This window comes from Meira miltonrushii (genome assembly GCF_003144205.1).
Source record: "Meira miltonrushii strain MCA 3882 unplaced genomic scaffold FA14scaffold_2, whole genome shotgun sequence".
Classification (NCBI taxonomy): domain Eukaryota; kingdom Fungi; phylum Basidiomycota; class Exobasidiomycetes; order Exobasidiales; family Brachybasidiaceae; genus Meira; species Meira miltonrushii.
Genome location: NW_020289944.1, coordinates 1,383,134 through 1,398,133, shown reverse-complemented (window position 1 = coordinate 1,398,133; position 15,000 = coordinate 1,383,134). Strand labels below are relative to the sequence as shown.

Here is a 15,000-nt window from a genome sequence, read left to right as displayed (position 1 = left end):
AAAGACGGAATAGAGAAAATCAAATTCTACATGCGATGTTCTTTTGTCAAAAATGAATTTACCGTGACCCCTGTTGGACATCTTTTACGCCCTTCATCATGTTCACAAAGGATGTCTCCTTTCTATAAGCTATTTCTGGTTTCAGATAGGGAGGTCGAATGATCTATTTATCTCTAACCACCATCCCTATTATATCTTTTATATCTCCTTTTAGCCATAAGATTTTCTGGTAACGGCGTAAAAATAAACTATCACGCCAACCATAGGAGATTGAGCGCCAACGATGTCATAGGCGATCCATGTGTCAACAGCGCGGTCCAAGTTCCCTCTCAATATAACTTGAAAGCAAAATCTGAAACCGCTTCTCTCCTTTCATTTGGGAACAAAAAGTCACCGTAAAGACCCTTCCTTAGGATGATTCTATTTCTCTTTAGCCGACATCAGGAGCGATAGGACAAAATGGTAAAGGAGTTTATCGCCACCGTCATGTTCCTATCAACATTTTTAGAAGACATGAAAATGTATAAAAAGGCCGATGTATTTTTTGAAAAGTAATCTCTCCCTCCCACCCATATTTTTGTCATTCTTTTCCCTCTCTAGACAAAAGTTGCTTGGTTCATCAAGCAACAACAACAACAACAAACATTCCTTCATCCACATCCACACATAGACATACACACGTACAATGACAACACATTGGAGGTTCTTGGTGGCTGTGACATTGATCACATTAACATTGTCAAGAGCAAATGCTGTACCGGCAACTTCATTGCAACGCAAAGATGTAAATCAAGATCTTGGACCAACAAGTGGCGTACTAAGTGGAGATTTAGGTATAGTAGGCTTAAAACGTCGTGATACTGTAGATGGTTTATCAAATCTTCTTGATACCAACGGTCTTTACGATGGTTTAACAGACACTCGCAAACGTTCACCTTTGGTTTTTGATAGCCCGGTCTCAGTCGGCGGTAGTAGTCAATCTGCTCCTGGTGCAAAAACTGGTGGTATTGGCAGCAAAAAGCGTTCACCTTTGCTTTTTGATAGCCCAGTCGCTGTTGGCGGTAGTAGTAAATCTGCTCCTGGTACAAGTACTGGTGGTATTGGCAGTAAAAAACGTTCACCTTTGGTTTGGAATAGTCCAGTCTCGCTTGGCGGTAGTAGCAAATCCGGTTCTGGTCTGCAAACTGGCACTGTCGGAAATAACGGCAATTATCATGGCAGCGATTCACGAAAAAGGTCTCCTTTAGTGGGAAATAGCCCAATCTCGATTGGAGGTGATAGTAAATCCGGTTCTGGCCTTCAAACCGGTGGAGTCGGAGGCGACGGCGGCAACAAGGACAGCACTGATAGTGGCAGAAAAAGTACTGATGGCGGCAGAGAGAGTTCTGATGACGACTCAGGAGATGGAGTCGGTACAGAGCGTCATGATAGTACTGATGTCAACATCCAAGACAGTAGCAATGAAAAAAAACGGTCACCTTTATTGACGAATAGCCCAGTCTCTGTAGGAGGTGACAGTGAAAGCGCACCAGCAGCGCAAACTGGCGGCTTAAGCGGCGGCTTAGGCGGTCTAGGAGGACTACTTAAACGTGATAAAGGCGGCGGTGGTGGAGACCTTTTGAACGATATTCCTTTCCTTGGAGGTGGAAAGGGTGGCGACAACATCATGAAAGATATTCCTTTCCTTGGAGGTGGAAAAGATGGAGGTGGTGATATTTTGAAAGACATCCCATTCCTTGGAGGCAAGGGAGGCAAAGATGGCAATCCTTTACAAAGCTTAACAAAAGACTTGCCAATCAAACGTTTGGTCGGCGGACTCTTGGGCGGAGACGGACAAGGTGGCGGTGGTTTGGGCGGCTTGACATCTGACTTGCCATTAGGTCTTAAACGTGATAAAGGTGGCGGTGACCTTCTTAACGATATTCCTTTCCTTGGAGGTGGAAAGGGTGGCGACAACATCATGAAAGATATTCCTTTCCTTGGAGGTGGAAAAGATGGCGGTGGCGATATTTTGAAAGACATCCCATTCCTTGGAGGCAAAGGAGGCAAAGATGGCAATCCTTTACAAAGCTTAACAAAAGACTTGCCAATCAAACGTTTGGTCGGCGGACTCTTGGGCGGAGACGGACAAGGTGGCGGTGGTTTGGGCAGCTTGACATCTGACTTGCCATTAGGTCTTAAACGTGAGCATCATAGAGAGCATGACCATGCTGATGAACAAGAGCAAGGTAGTGCATCTGGAGGAGGACTTTTAGGCTTGGATGGATTGACAGAGGGACTTCCGCTTTTGGGACAAGGCGGCCCTTTGTCTGGTTTAACAAGCTCTTTACCAATCAAACGTAAACATAAGCATGAAGATGGAAGTGAGCATTCTGACGAACATGAGCATACTGAAGAGCATGAGCATTCCGAAGGCGACGCTGATGCTGATGCTGATGCTGGAGCTTCTGGAGGCTTGGGCGGATTGACAGAGGGTCTTCCGCTTTTGGGACAAGGTGGTCCTTTGTCTGGCCTAACATCTTCTTTACCACTCCCAATCAAACGTGGAGGTGGTAGTGATGGTTTGGATATTAGTGGTCTTACCAATGGGATCACTCAGGCATTGCAGAAGGAGGAGTCCCAGATTGGTTCGGAGATGAAGCAATTACCTATCGGAGGCAAAGGTGACAAGATGGGTAAAGAGGCTGAACAGTCAATGAAACAAGCAACAAATGACTTTTCAAAAGATAGTAAGCAAGTTGATGGCCAGGTCAATAGTTTGATGAATCAACTCTCTAAACAATTTGGAGGTGATCTCAAAGGAATGAAACGAAGGAAGCGTTCTGCTTCACTTATCGAGAAGCGTAACAGTGAATCAGAAGCACCCAGCGATTTGCCAAACGGACGTACACAGAAAGATAGTTCAGACACAGGAGTTCATTTGTTGGGAGGTGATGGTGATGCGGCAAAGTTAAAGATGGAGGAAACCTCAAAAGATGCAACAAATAATCACGGTTCTGATAAAGATAAAAGTGAATTATCAAGCAGCGTCGGCGGTGGTCATAAGCCAACCAAACTTAACCTCGAACACAAGAATAAAGAAAAAATGACTGGCCATGTAGAAGGAACCAAAGACAGGAAAAGCGACGTTGGCTTGCAGACTGGCGGAGGTCATGGAACAGGCTTAGATGTCAAGAAATCCAAAACAAAGAAGACCGATCATCAATCTCGTGGCTGATTGATTCGCCTTTGTTTCTTGCTTTTTTTTCCCGTGTATTCTCGTCTTTTATAGCATTTTTTTCGATTTCTTTTTTCCCTTTCCTTTTCCTGTTTTGTTTTGTTTTGTTTTGTGGAAGGAAGCGCAAACACACATTTTTGCACCCTTCCCCTTCTTTCATCAAAGAACTGTCTTTACTCTCCCATTCTTTCTTTTACTAATGACATTCGCGAATACCATACACGATTTGCGATTGCACTTTAATACAACGTTTTCTTTATAGTGTTGATGCTGAAGTATGAATAATGTACAATTTAAACGTTTCTAAATCTTGCATCACTACGCCTGCTTGTTGTTGGGCCAACGCATCACGGTCAAATTGGGCAACGTACCCAACGATCTGTTCACATCGTTTGATCTGATTCGGTTCGAATAAGAGTGTCGTTTCCTTAGATTCACTAGACTTACCCTTCTCAATTTTCGATTTTATTGAAGAAAGTGTTCCTCCGCCAGGCATACGAAGAGAGGTTAGCTGCGGAATATCTTCTTGCCATGCAGATGCTTGTTGATCTTCGTTTGATGCTTCCAATTGCAAAGCAGCTCCACGGATCAGCAAAGAAAGCAAGATAAGAGCTGCTCTGCGGAACTGTGGCAGCCTTGTTTCAGTCAAAGTTGCATCATCCATCTGCTCTTGCGTTGTTTGACCTTTGGTATCCAGTTCGATGCTTAGAAGATCCATCATACTATCACCAATTGATCTGGCATGACCTTGAAGCGCCATCGCTTGAGGACAAGCTTCGATGCAAGATCCTAGAATGGACAACATAGACGATCGCAATGTTGTCGACAGTTTGCTATTTCGGATTGCACTTAGCAAAGGATCAACAATCTCGCTTGTGTATGCCGTAAGCGCTAATTTCAACCTTTGTACTACTTGCAATAATGCTTCACCGATACGCAATCTTTTATCTACTTCTGCTTGTGTGAGAGTCTCCTTTGCTTCTCGCTCGCCCAAATAGACTAACATCAATCTACGAATCATCGACCGTCCGCCTGCGTTTGCCATTTCCGATAGTCCCTTGACTGCATTAAGGTACAAGAAACTCTCATCATCGCAAATTGCTTGAACAAAGATATCCAAGATTGCCGGAATCAAAGCTGGATCCATCAATATTTGTTTTGTATCATCTTTCGCAGAACCGTGTGAGGCCAGGTCTTTCAATACAACCAGACCGTGTGCACGTACAGGTAAGATTGGATCCTGTAACATCTTCAATGCTTCTTGGTACATCTCATTTCCTCTAACTATCGCATTTTCATGATCGGATAGGAGATCGTGATTTTGCGCTGCAGGATTGACTTTCGTCGATGATTGTCTTGCTTTCAGTACCAGTGAAGCTTCCTTTGCTATCGGTCGAATGTCATCGTTCGTGTGAGATGTCAATGCATCGACTTTTGCGCTTATCACTTTTAGCATCGAATACGACTCTAAGGTCATCTTTGGATCTCCTTCAAGCAATGACAAGAGCAAGTTTAACGCCGTTTCAATCATCTCTACATCCTCTTCATTTGGTGTTGCATCCGTAAATAGTTCATTCTGCGCGCCATCATCAGACTTGTTGACGTTCAGCAAATCTGAAATTGCTGAGGACGACGCCTGACTTGGGCGTATGAACGGAATTTCCTCGATACCTTGTTCGGGTTCTTGTTTTTGCTCGGATCTCACACTTTTAGCCTGTCCTTCTCTTCTATCTAACATAAAAGCGATCCATTCCAAAACTTTATCAGGTTGATCTTGTAAAATTTGCGATCCAAAGGTATCGATCAATTGCAGCATACACTGAACGTAGAGCAAATGTGAGGAAAGACCATTAGATCCTATGATCGTTTGTGTGCGCTGTTTTGACAAAGCGCATGCATCTAGCAGATCGACAAAGATGGCAGCGGCAATAGATTTACGTTCAGAGCGTTTCAATAGATCGGAAAGGATAGCGGGCGATGGGATCAGCTTCAAAGCATCCATAAATGCATGTGGAATTTGCGGCAGTTCTTCTTTCTCCTTTTGATCATGCTGAATGTCAATGTTCATGTCTTGAAGATTGAGCTTATTGAGAGCCTCCAGGGCATCATCGTCATTCATATCGTCTTTGTCGCCACTGTGCCACACTATCTCCAATTGTTGATCACTGTCCCGCCGTAGTTGTGGTACTAGATAGTCGTCCCCACCCCCCTCAGTCGAAAGCACTCCTAGTCGTTTACCGGTCAGTGCAAAGACACCCTTGTGCATTGGCGAAAAGGTTCTTATAGCTTGGTCCACATCGGCGAGGCGCATATACGTGATCAGAAGTTCATAAATAGTATCTGTCACTTGATCCATCTGTCTCTGTTTACCCTTTTGCCCAATGGTCTGAATGCTTGGCGTGGCTTGTTCTTTGAGGAAAGAATAAAAGACAAAAAGCGGGATAGAAAGATGCTTGAGAATCGCAGAGATAAGGCCAGAAGAAGGTCCCGATTCTTCTACAATCATACTGATCAATGTGATAGCCTTTACTATCTGTGATTCCGTGGCAGCGACTTTGCCTTCCGTTAGCGATGTCTGACTTGATATCTTCGGATTGATGTATTCGAGCACATGTGAGCACAATAGCTGAAAGGTGTCCGTTGGGATCAATTCGTAAAATCTTGAAAGTGCGAAACAAGCTGCATTTTTCTGAGCTGAAGACGACTGCACGCTTGGGGCTTCTTGACCAATTTCCTTTTGATCGCCAGGTAGTTCACCCACGATCTCCAACAATCGAGGAATGATTTGCAAAGCAAATACGGGCAGAGGCATTTGAGCAGGAGGATTAGTTAGCAGATGACGAACACTGACCAGCCTTTTGGTCACTCCACGTTCTTCGCTGGGAAACGTATTTCGAAGAAGTGCCCTTACTCCGTCCGGTCGTAGTAGTTGTGCTGAGAAAAGCATCTCTGTGATTGGCTTGACAAAGTAGGCAGTTGGTGATCTTGCACCCGATCCACCAATATTCGCAGCAGCGGGTAGTATCTTCAAAGCCGTCGAAGTTGTCATACCCTTCAAGAGGTGGGCCACAATCGTTCTACCTTGCTTTTTTATGGCATCTTCTTGTTGTCGGCTAGCAATAGGAAGCTGTACGGGTCCCCATCCGATTCGAATTGCTCCTGCTAGCGTGTTGACAGAACATGATTCGTAAAGTAGAGTACGCATTACATATAGATCTTCTGCTATGCTAAATGCGTTGAATATATGATCAAGCCTCGAGATCGATTCCCATAATGACGTTCTGGCATTGTTCAATTTGTCTGCAGATTGTTTCGTTGCTTCCTCTTCCGCTTCGATCTCTTGCAGCTTTGGCAAAGACTTTGGACGAGAGCAACTTAAAGCTTGGTCGTATGAAGCGATAAGAAGAGTCAAGTTCCAGTTGTTGATGATATCAATCAATATTTTGAGCGTTTGTCTATCACGCGAGCCAAGTATGGAAGCACTGCTTGCAGATGAGGAAGAAGTGGCAGAAGCGTGCTTTTGTTGGTTGAGTGCTCCGCTGATCTTTCCGAGTACAAGTAGACACTCTTCACCTGTGATTCGTTGAAGATTATCAATGTTCTCTCCTAGAATCTGTGAGCCTTCCCCAATGCGTTCGTTATATAGATCCAATCGCCTTTTGAGCACTTCCTTCACACTCTCTCTCTCGCTCTTCTCTTCAGTTCTTTTTCCAATTTTCTTCTCATCTCTTTGACCACACAATATTGCTGCCACCTCCACCAGCTCTTTCAACGATGATGGTGATTCTGCATGATCGATCTCCATATCCTCTTACAGTGTACTTGTTCAACCATTCATGCTGTCAACCCACCTATGAGGTACGGGATGGATTGGAAGAGCAACACTTTTTACTAGGCAATAAATAATTCCTAATCTCCGTCAGTGCCTGCCTTTAAGCGTGCTTTCATTTGTATGCATCGGTAAGCTAAGCATGGAGATAAATGCGGAAAAACCCTCCAGGCGTATAGACCCAGAAGGGAGAGAAGTCTTCCCCTGAAGGGAATGAAAAGCGGGACGCATTCATCCTTCTCAGCTACTTTCATCTTCTCTATCTAAGTGGATGTCATTCATTTGAAAAGCAGTCGTTATGACGAGAGCTCAATCACAAGGGCGTACGAATACAAACTTGCCCGGAAACTCTACAATGGAATCCAGCAGCGAACGTGCTCCCCTACTTTCACCCAATCAAAGACGGGATAATCGACAAAGAAATGGAACAAGTTGGCTATCGTTTGATCATGATGGAGAAGGAGGGAACGGATTACCCAAGCTGATGGTCAAGTTGCTCGCATCCCTACTTGCTTTGTTCACGCTTGCAATGCTACTTGCAATCATAATACAAGAATATATAGATAGACAAGATCCTAGATTCGGTTCTGGAAGACGATACCGTGCAAAACTCGTTACCGGAAAGCGAGGTGCAGTTGCAGCAGAAGTGGAAAGATGTAGTGTCATCGGAGTGGACATCCTCAAGCAAAAAGGTAACGCCGTTGATGCTGCAATCGCTTCAACTTTGTGTACCGGTGTGATTGATATGTTCAGTTCGGGTATCGGAGGTGGTGGTTTCATGATCGTACGTGTTCCAAGATCTTGCTCGAAATCAGAAAAGAAGGATGGTCTCAAACACTGCAGTACAAAGACTACAATAGACTTCCGGGAAACAGCACCTGCAGGGGCATATCCAACCATGTATGAAGGTCGTCCAAATGCGGCCAGATGGGGGGGATTGGCAGTAGGTGTACCAGGTGAATTGAAAGGGTTGGAGGAAGCCCACAAGCGATGGGGTAGACTACCATGGCACAAGCTTGTTGAGCCAAGTATCAAACTGGCTGAAGGCACATGGGTATCACCCGAATTGGACAAACGGTTGAAACTATTTGGTGGAAAGATGCTAGACGACCCTGATTGGTCAGAAGTGTTTGTGAACCAAGACCGCGGTACCCTCCTACGAGAAGGTGAAAAGATCAAAAGAACTGCATTAGCAAAAACACTGAAAGCTGTTGCTCGCAACGGGTCGGACGTATTCTATCATGGTCCGATTGCAGAATCTATGGTGAACAAGGCGCAATCTATGGGTGGTGTTCTTACCACTGAAGACTTAGCAAACTATCAAGTAGAAGTTCGTGATGTAGTAGAGGGTCAATGGTACGATAGAAGGGTATTTACCACACCTGCCCCTACTTCAGGTCCAATCCTACTCTCTTTGTTACAAGTGACGAGCGGATTTAAGGATTGGATCTCTAGAGGAGCGCATGATGGCTTAAATGTCCATCGAATGATCGAAGCAATGAAGTTTGGAGCAGCTCAACGTACACGGTTGGGAGATCCAGCATTCTTGAAGAAGAAAGCTTTGAAAGTGATTGATAAGATCCCAACCTTGGAAGAGGCTGATCGGGTTCGATCTAGAATCGATGACAACCATACCCACCCAATCGAATACTACGACCCGCTTTACGATATTCAATCACCACATGGGACGATGCACTTGAGCACAGTTGATGAAGACGGAATGGCAGTTGCATTGACGAGCACGGTAAATCTACCGTTTGGAAGTGGAGTTTTGGATCCAATCACAGGTGTGATTCTCAACGATGAAATGGACGATTCTTCTACGCCTGGCGTTCCAAACGCTTTTGGCTTATACCCATCCCCTTACAATTATCCCGAACCTGGCAAGAGACCTTTGAGTAGTACTTCGCCAGCGATTGTTGAGGAAAAGAATGGAAGATTTTTGATGGCAATCGGAGGATCAGGTGGTTCACGTATTCATGGTTCGGTTGCACAAGTTTTGTTTAATTTAGATTGGGGTATGGACCTTTCTGCTGCGATTGAAAGGCCAAGGTTTCATCATCAACTTTTACCTGTTGAAGTCAGTATCGAAAGTACGGCAGAAGAGGAACTTATTGAAGAATTGCGTAAACGTGGTCATTTGATTTCCATGTTCGACATTGATATGGCTTATGCGGAAGTACAAGCTGTTATGGCTAAGAATACACCCGGAAAGCATCGTTCTATTGTTGCTGCAAGTGATTCTAGAAAGGGAGGTATTGCTGCTGCTTATTGAGAATATACTGTACTGTTTTTTCCTCCTTTAATTGCATCGTTGTCCGATCCTTAAACATCCTTTGTGGAAAGATGATACTGAGCTTTCCGATGTGACAAAATTGGAGCTCATAATGATGCAAATATCTGCTCGAATCATCGTTCCGCAACTTATCAAAGGCATTCGCGATACACTCAACTACTAGTTCCGGATAAGCGTTCCTTAAAGACATGTTTTCCTTTACATATCACACGAAACATAGCCAGCGACAAGGATGCTTCGATACTGCTTCCCAGTAATCATAAGGTGGCAGGGAAAGAAGAGCGAAAAATAGTACCAAAGCTTATTCCTGAGCTTCTTGATTCGCGATACAAGAATGGTTCAAAGATACGAAGGGAAGTGGTGTTGAATTTTGACACAGGTGATCCTAATAAAAGGCTTTTGATTTTGTCTGATCATCATCACTTAGAGTGTGTGAATTAGTATACGCAGGTTAAATACAAAATGTGGATTATCAAATCTACTCAAATAGACTGACGGACGCTAAGGGAATTTTGATTTGATTTGATTTTTATTGAATTATGATTTTTCTCAGACGCGTTTTTCCATCATCACATCTTCATTCCTTGTTTTCTTGATTAGAGATTGGATACGTCGATAGAATCAAATTAAAAGACGTCTTCCTGTATCAATCCGGCTCGACATCATCATACACAGCACCAATTCAGCCTGCCATCCACACACCGGCACGCTTTACAGCCTTCCAGCCCTAGAGGATTGATTGGATTGTCGATCGATTTCAAATTTCAACCTTTTTGGCTGTTGAGTATAGCGTAAAGGTGTTTGTCGGATATACATACGCGTAGAAGAGAGCATACACTCAATCATACGACCGCGCCAAAAAAAAACTTCTCGTTCCATCGCCATCGGATCCGCTTTAGAGTTGATAACGGTGATTGTGGTCATTTAAACTCATTTGCATACCCACGGGTAGCCGCTTTCAAAGTATATCGATGAACTAAGGATTCGCGATATAAAGGAAAGGATATTCTCGATCATCTCTCTCCCTTTCATTTGTCGATATGCCATCCGCCAGTTCTACACCCTCATCGCGACCTCAGACGCCTACGACTTCGGCTAGAGGAGGGCCTGGAGGTGGTGGTGGTGCTAGCGGTGGAGAAAAAGGTGGCACAAGTGCGGCTGGGGGAGGAAATGAGAAGACAAACAGTGGAGGAGGCTTAGCAAGTATGACAGCAGCGACGATCACTTCAAATGACATTATTGGATCTGATGGAAACGTTTCAGTGATTGGTGATGGATATTTCGGTCAAGCAAGCTCAAGTAAATTGACACTGGACGAACTCAAAAAGCGAAAACTAGAAGAAGCACACAATCGAATCGATCTTTTGGTGAAAGCACACGAAAGGGATCTACAAGAACTATGCTTTGCCCTTCATAGAAATGACAAGTTTGAAATGGACGGTAGTCCTGCTATCCCAGCGGCAGATGATCAATTTGAATTGACAGATCCGGAGTCAGCAAAGTTCCGAGACATGCTACAAACCTATAACATACGAGACGGAAAAACGATCAAAGATCTTGATATACCGACATTAGACGAAGCAAGAGAGGCAATCTTGAAGGATATCGCCAGAAACCGAACATTGAAGCTACCAATTAGAGCGCGAGATCTTTCGATCGGACATGGAAGGACATCAATTTCTTCATCGTCCAGCTCAAATGCAGCAGCTCCTGCGAGTGCTGCTCAAGCTACAAGTCTAGGAGAGAACAAGATCATGCCACCTCCAGCAAATACGCCCATCAAGGGAGAACCTTTGGATCGACAAAAGAAGATAACACCTCTAGCAAGTCCGGCAATACCGGTATCTCTACCTCTCTCTGCTGTTCCAAAGATGCCAGCAGTAAATGTTGTGCCAAAATTACCGATTCCGACAGATCCGCTACCGTTGGCTACCGCTTCTCCTACTTCACCACTCATTTCGCCACCTTCCGCTTCGCTTAATGTCCCTGCAGCAACACAAGCATCAGGATCGCCTGCTGAAAATCAGACACAGTCCACTCAAGCTGATGCAGGTTCTCAAGCAGATTCACAGTTGATAGTATCTCAATCTACCGCTCTTACCGTACCGAATTTGAATGCATCGCAGTCGGGCTTACATGGTTCTCCACCATCTGGACCACGCGAATCACCGCTTCATCCTACATTGCAAGTACTTTCGCCTAATCCTCTTTCGGTCACATATGCATCCTCACTAAGACCATTACCGCCAGATCCGTTCAGACGATTCACAGGTGTGGGTGTTGGCGGTGGAGCGATTCATCATAGGGGCCATCGTAAAGCACCACAACTGCCGGCAAAGAATGGCGTTCCGCCAGCTGCTGGACCTGCTGGAGCGGGTGGTGTGGATCTGTACAAATGGGCAGTACGAGCAAGGGCAAGTCCGGGTGCAGGTTTGGTTGGAAAAGCAGACAAGTGTTTGTTAACAAATGATTGGAAAGTTGCATTTACCGAACAAAGATTTATCCGGACGATGAATAAGATCGAGAAATTGAAGTCTGAAGGATTATGGAGTTTCCGACAACCCAAGAAACAAAAAGGACCAGTAGTACGAAAAGCACATTGGGATCACTTATTGGAAGAATTGAAATGGATGCAGACAGATTTCAAAGAAGAGAGGAGGTGGAAGATTGCTGTTGCTTTTAAGTTGGCAAATGCTGCTCGAGATTATGTTCGTGCTAAATCGCCTCAAGCTAGAGCACGAATGACCATTAAAGCAAAACCGATCAGACATCTGGACGAAAGGGAGATGGACATAGATGCAAAAGAGGAGCAGGTGGATGATGACATCGCCATAGCTGAGAAAGAGGATGCTTCGGCAGAAAAGGATGATGCAGAGGAGGATGTTGCGATGGAAGAAGATCCAAAAGGAAAAGATGCAGCTATTACAGAAGAGGATCAAGATGCTGTTGCGGAAGCTGTTGACGATGCTGTCGCAGATATCGACGCAGATGCTGATGCTGACGGAGAAGAAGACGCTCCGGGTGAGGACGACATGGACGCTGAAGGTGAAGACGATGATGGTGAAGTGGAAGCAGCAACTGGATTATTGGTCGATAGCGACAAGCCAGATGAGCCTGTGGAGGTTGTCCATAAAGATCTGCCTCCTGCTCATATGCCGGCTTTGACTAATGATGCACATCAGAAAGATCAAATCCCTTCCAACGTGTCTGACCCTGCAAAACAAGGTGTAAGTGGTATCAAAGCTGAGTCTAACAACAAAAATGCTACGCTTACGTCTGAGGACATTCCAATTAATGTTGCTGCAAGCATTAGGGCGCCTATCTTCTCGTTGGGTGTGGTCGCGACCACAGTTTCACCTGTCACACTTCTGGAGCATACGGATAGCAATGCTCTAGCAGAGATGCTGGGTATATCTACCGATGAATTAGGTGAACGTATCACTTTGGATCAGTTGAACCTGTCGTCCCTGTTCCCAGAGCTGCCGCTATTCGATGCTCCCGCCGCGCCTCAATTTGGCAAAGGTGATCGTAGATGGGATGACGGAAGCCTCAATCAGGCTCCACGTCTAACACATGTGAGCCGATTGATGGACTCGAAACCGGTGCTCGTATCAACACTTCAACCTGCTCGCAATCGTGCACATGAACGATGGAGAGAAGAAGGAGAATGGAATCTTGCTGCGCAAATGGCCGATCCATCTAAAGGTGTTGCACCTGAGGTCTTAGATGCACCGCCCGTTCCAGGTTCGGTCTTGTTTACCCGCAAATCCAATAAACCTTCTCGTGATACAAGTCATGCTGCCGCTACCGTGCCACTTCCAGCTGCACCTGCCAATGCAGAAGCACGGGCTACGCAATTTTTGTGGACTTCTGAGGAAGATGATTATCTTTTGTCGCTTATCAAGCAGTATGGACAACATTGGCAATTAATCTCGGATCTGTTCAATGCAACTCGCTTGAGTGTGCCGACCGATTATCGTGAAGCATGGGATTGTTATGATCGTTATCAAAGGATTCAACAAGCAGCTTCTGAGGGTAAAGCTCCACCACCGCCATCTTTCTTGACTGAAAAGGCTGATGAGTCAAAAGCAAATGGATCCCAGAACGGACAATCTACTAACTCATTGGCTATGAAACGAGAAAAGTTGACGAAGAAGGTTGGCCTAAAGTATGACGGATCACGCAAAAAGCTTCGAAAGTCCAACATCACAGAGGTGATGAAAAAGTGTGCAAAGCGAAGAGCAGAAACGCAACAAAGAAGTTTTGCACAACCGAAGCAAGTGAACCTGCAAAGTCATGAGACCCACAATCAGATCAAGATTGGCTTGACACCGTCTCCACAACAATTGAGTTTGATGAAAGCAGATCGTGATGAAGCAAATGCACGCCAATTCGCACTTATGCAACAGCAACAAAGACAAGCACAACAGCAAGCTGCCGCTCAAGCTCAACAAGCTGCTCAGCAAGCCGCACAACAACAGCAACAGCAGGCAGCGCAACAGCAACAAGGATCTCAAAGCCAGGCACCATCGCAACCGCAAACGCAAGCACAGGTGCCCGTATCTGCTCCGACGCCACAGCAGCAATTGAGTGCTCAGCAACAACATCAACAACAATTGCATGCCCAGCAGCAAAGATTGATGCAACAATTGCAAGCACAACAACAGCAAGGAAGACCACAAATGCCACAACAAGCTCAAACAGGACAACAGCAAAGTCAGCCTACGCAACAGCAACAACAGCAAGCTCAACAGAGATTTGCTCAACAAGCAACTGCTAGTCAAACACAACAGCAAAGCCAAACGGCACAACAACAGCCCGGTCAACAAGCGATCAACTTTGCGGCACGTCCTCCTACCAATCAAGCAGGACGAATGCCGGCCAATGCTGCTGCAACGGCGAATGCACAAGGTGGAGCTCAGAGGCCTGCAAATGCAACAGGGGGAACTTCAATTCCTCCTCAATTGGCTGCTTTGCAGGCAACGCTCACGCAAACGTTGGCTAACAATCCTGCTTTCACACCTGAACAGATCAACACTCTTGCATTACAATTGTTCCGTCAAGCACAACAACAAGGTGGTCTGAATAATATCAATCTTGGAGGAGGTGTGAATGCGAACAATAATGCTGCTGGCGCTGCTGGTCAACAACAGGCAAGACCCGCCGCCGGTGCAGGGCAAGGTCAACAAAGACCACCTGCTGGGCAACAAGCACAAGGACAAACCACACAAGCCAGACCTGCTGCGAATACCAACGGTGGCAACAAAGCTCAAACTGGTACGGCGGCAAACAAACAGGGAAAAGCGTCAACGCCAGCCAAAGCTCAGACGAGCGGTGCGAACAAATCTCAGCCAAACGTTCGACCTGCACCCAATACGTCCAAAGCAGGTTCGACAACTCCAGGTGGTAGTGCAACAAATGCTGCACCAGTGAATACGGCAGCGATTGCAGCTGCTGTAAAAGCAGCAACTGCGGCAGGTCAAAAAGCCAGTGGAAATACCAATGCCAATGCGAATTCTCAAACTGCAAGTCCTTCAACTCCAAATGCATCATCAGCTAGTAAATCTGCTCAAACGAAAAAGTGAGGAATCCATCTATACTCTAGACTTTCTAATGTACTATAATTACCCAATGCATCTGTGCACCTTGTATACAATG

The 15,000-nt window shown here is 45.3% G+C and overlaps 4 protein-coding genes across 4 annotated transcripts; 3 read left to right on the top strand and 1 right to left on the bottom strand.

Annotated features, from left to right (window-relative positions):
• Window positions 1-685: 685 nt before the first annotated feature.
• FA14DRAFT_171766 (uncharacterized protein) lies at window positions 686-3,337 on the top strand (the record flags this gene model as incomplete). The annotated part of the gene is made up of 1 exon (XM_025500353.1): window positions 686-3,337. The coding sequence occupies one exon, from the start codon at window positions 686-688 to the stop codon at window positions 3,215-3,217; it is 2,532 nt and encodes an 843-aa protein (XP_025355376.1). The 3' UTR covers window positions 3,218-3,337.
• Window positions 3,338-3,407: 70 nt separating this feature from the next.
• FA14DRAFT_189082 (uncharacterized protein) lies at window positions 3,408-7,094 on the bottom strand. The gene has a single exon (XM_025501698.1). It carries the CDS (start codon window positions 7,020-7,022, stop codon window positions 3,474-3,476), a length of 3,549 nt encoding a protein of 1,182 aa, XP_025355375.1. The 5' UTR covers window positions 7,023-7,094; the 3' UTR covers window positions 3,408-3,473.
• A 481-nt stretch (window positions 7,095-7,575) lies between these two features.
• On the top strand, window positions 7,576-9,321 carry FA14DRAFT_121550 (gamma-glutamyltranspeptidase; the record flags this gene model as incomplete). Its single annotated transcript, XM_025496470.1, has 1 exon — window positions 7,576-9,321. The coding sequence occupies one exon, from the start codon at window positions 7,576-7,578 to the stop codon at window positions 9,319-9,321; it is 1,746 nt and encodes a 581-aa protein (XP_025355374.1).
• A 586-nt stretch (window positions 9,322-9,907) lies between these two features.
• Window positions 9,908-14,987, top strand: FA14DRAFT_160390 (uncharacterized protein). The gene has a single exon (XM_025498653.1). The coding sequence runs from the start codon at window positions 10,383-10,385 to the stop codon at window positions 14,925-14,927; it is 4,545 nt and encodes a 1,514-aa protein (XP_025355373.1). The 5' UTR covers window positions 9,908-10,382; the 3' UTR covers window positions 14,928-14,987.
• Window positions 14,988-15,000: the final 13 nt, after the last annotated feature.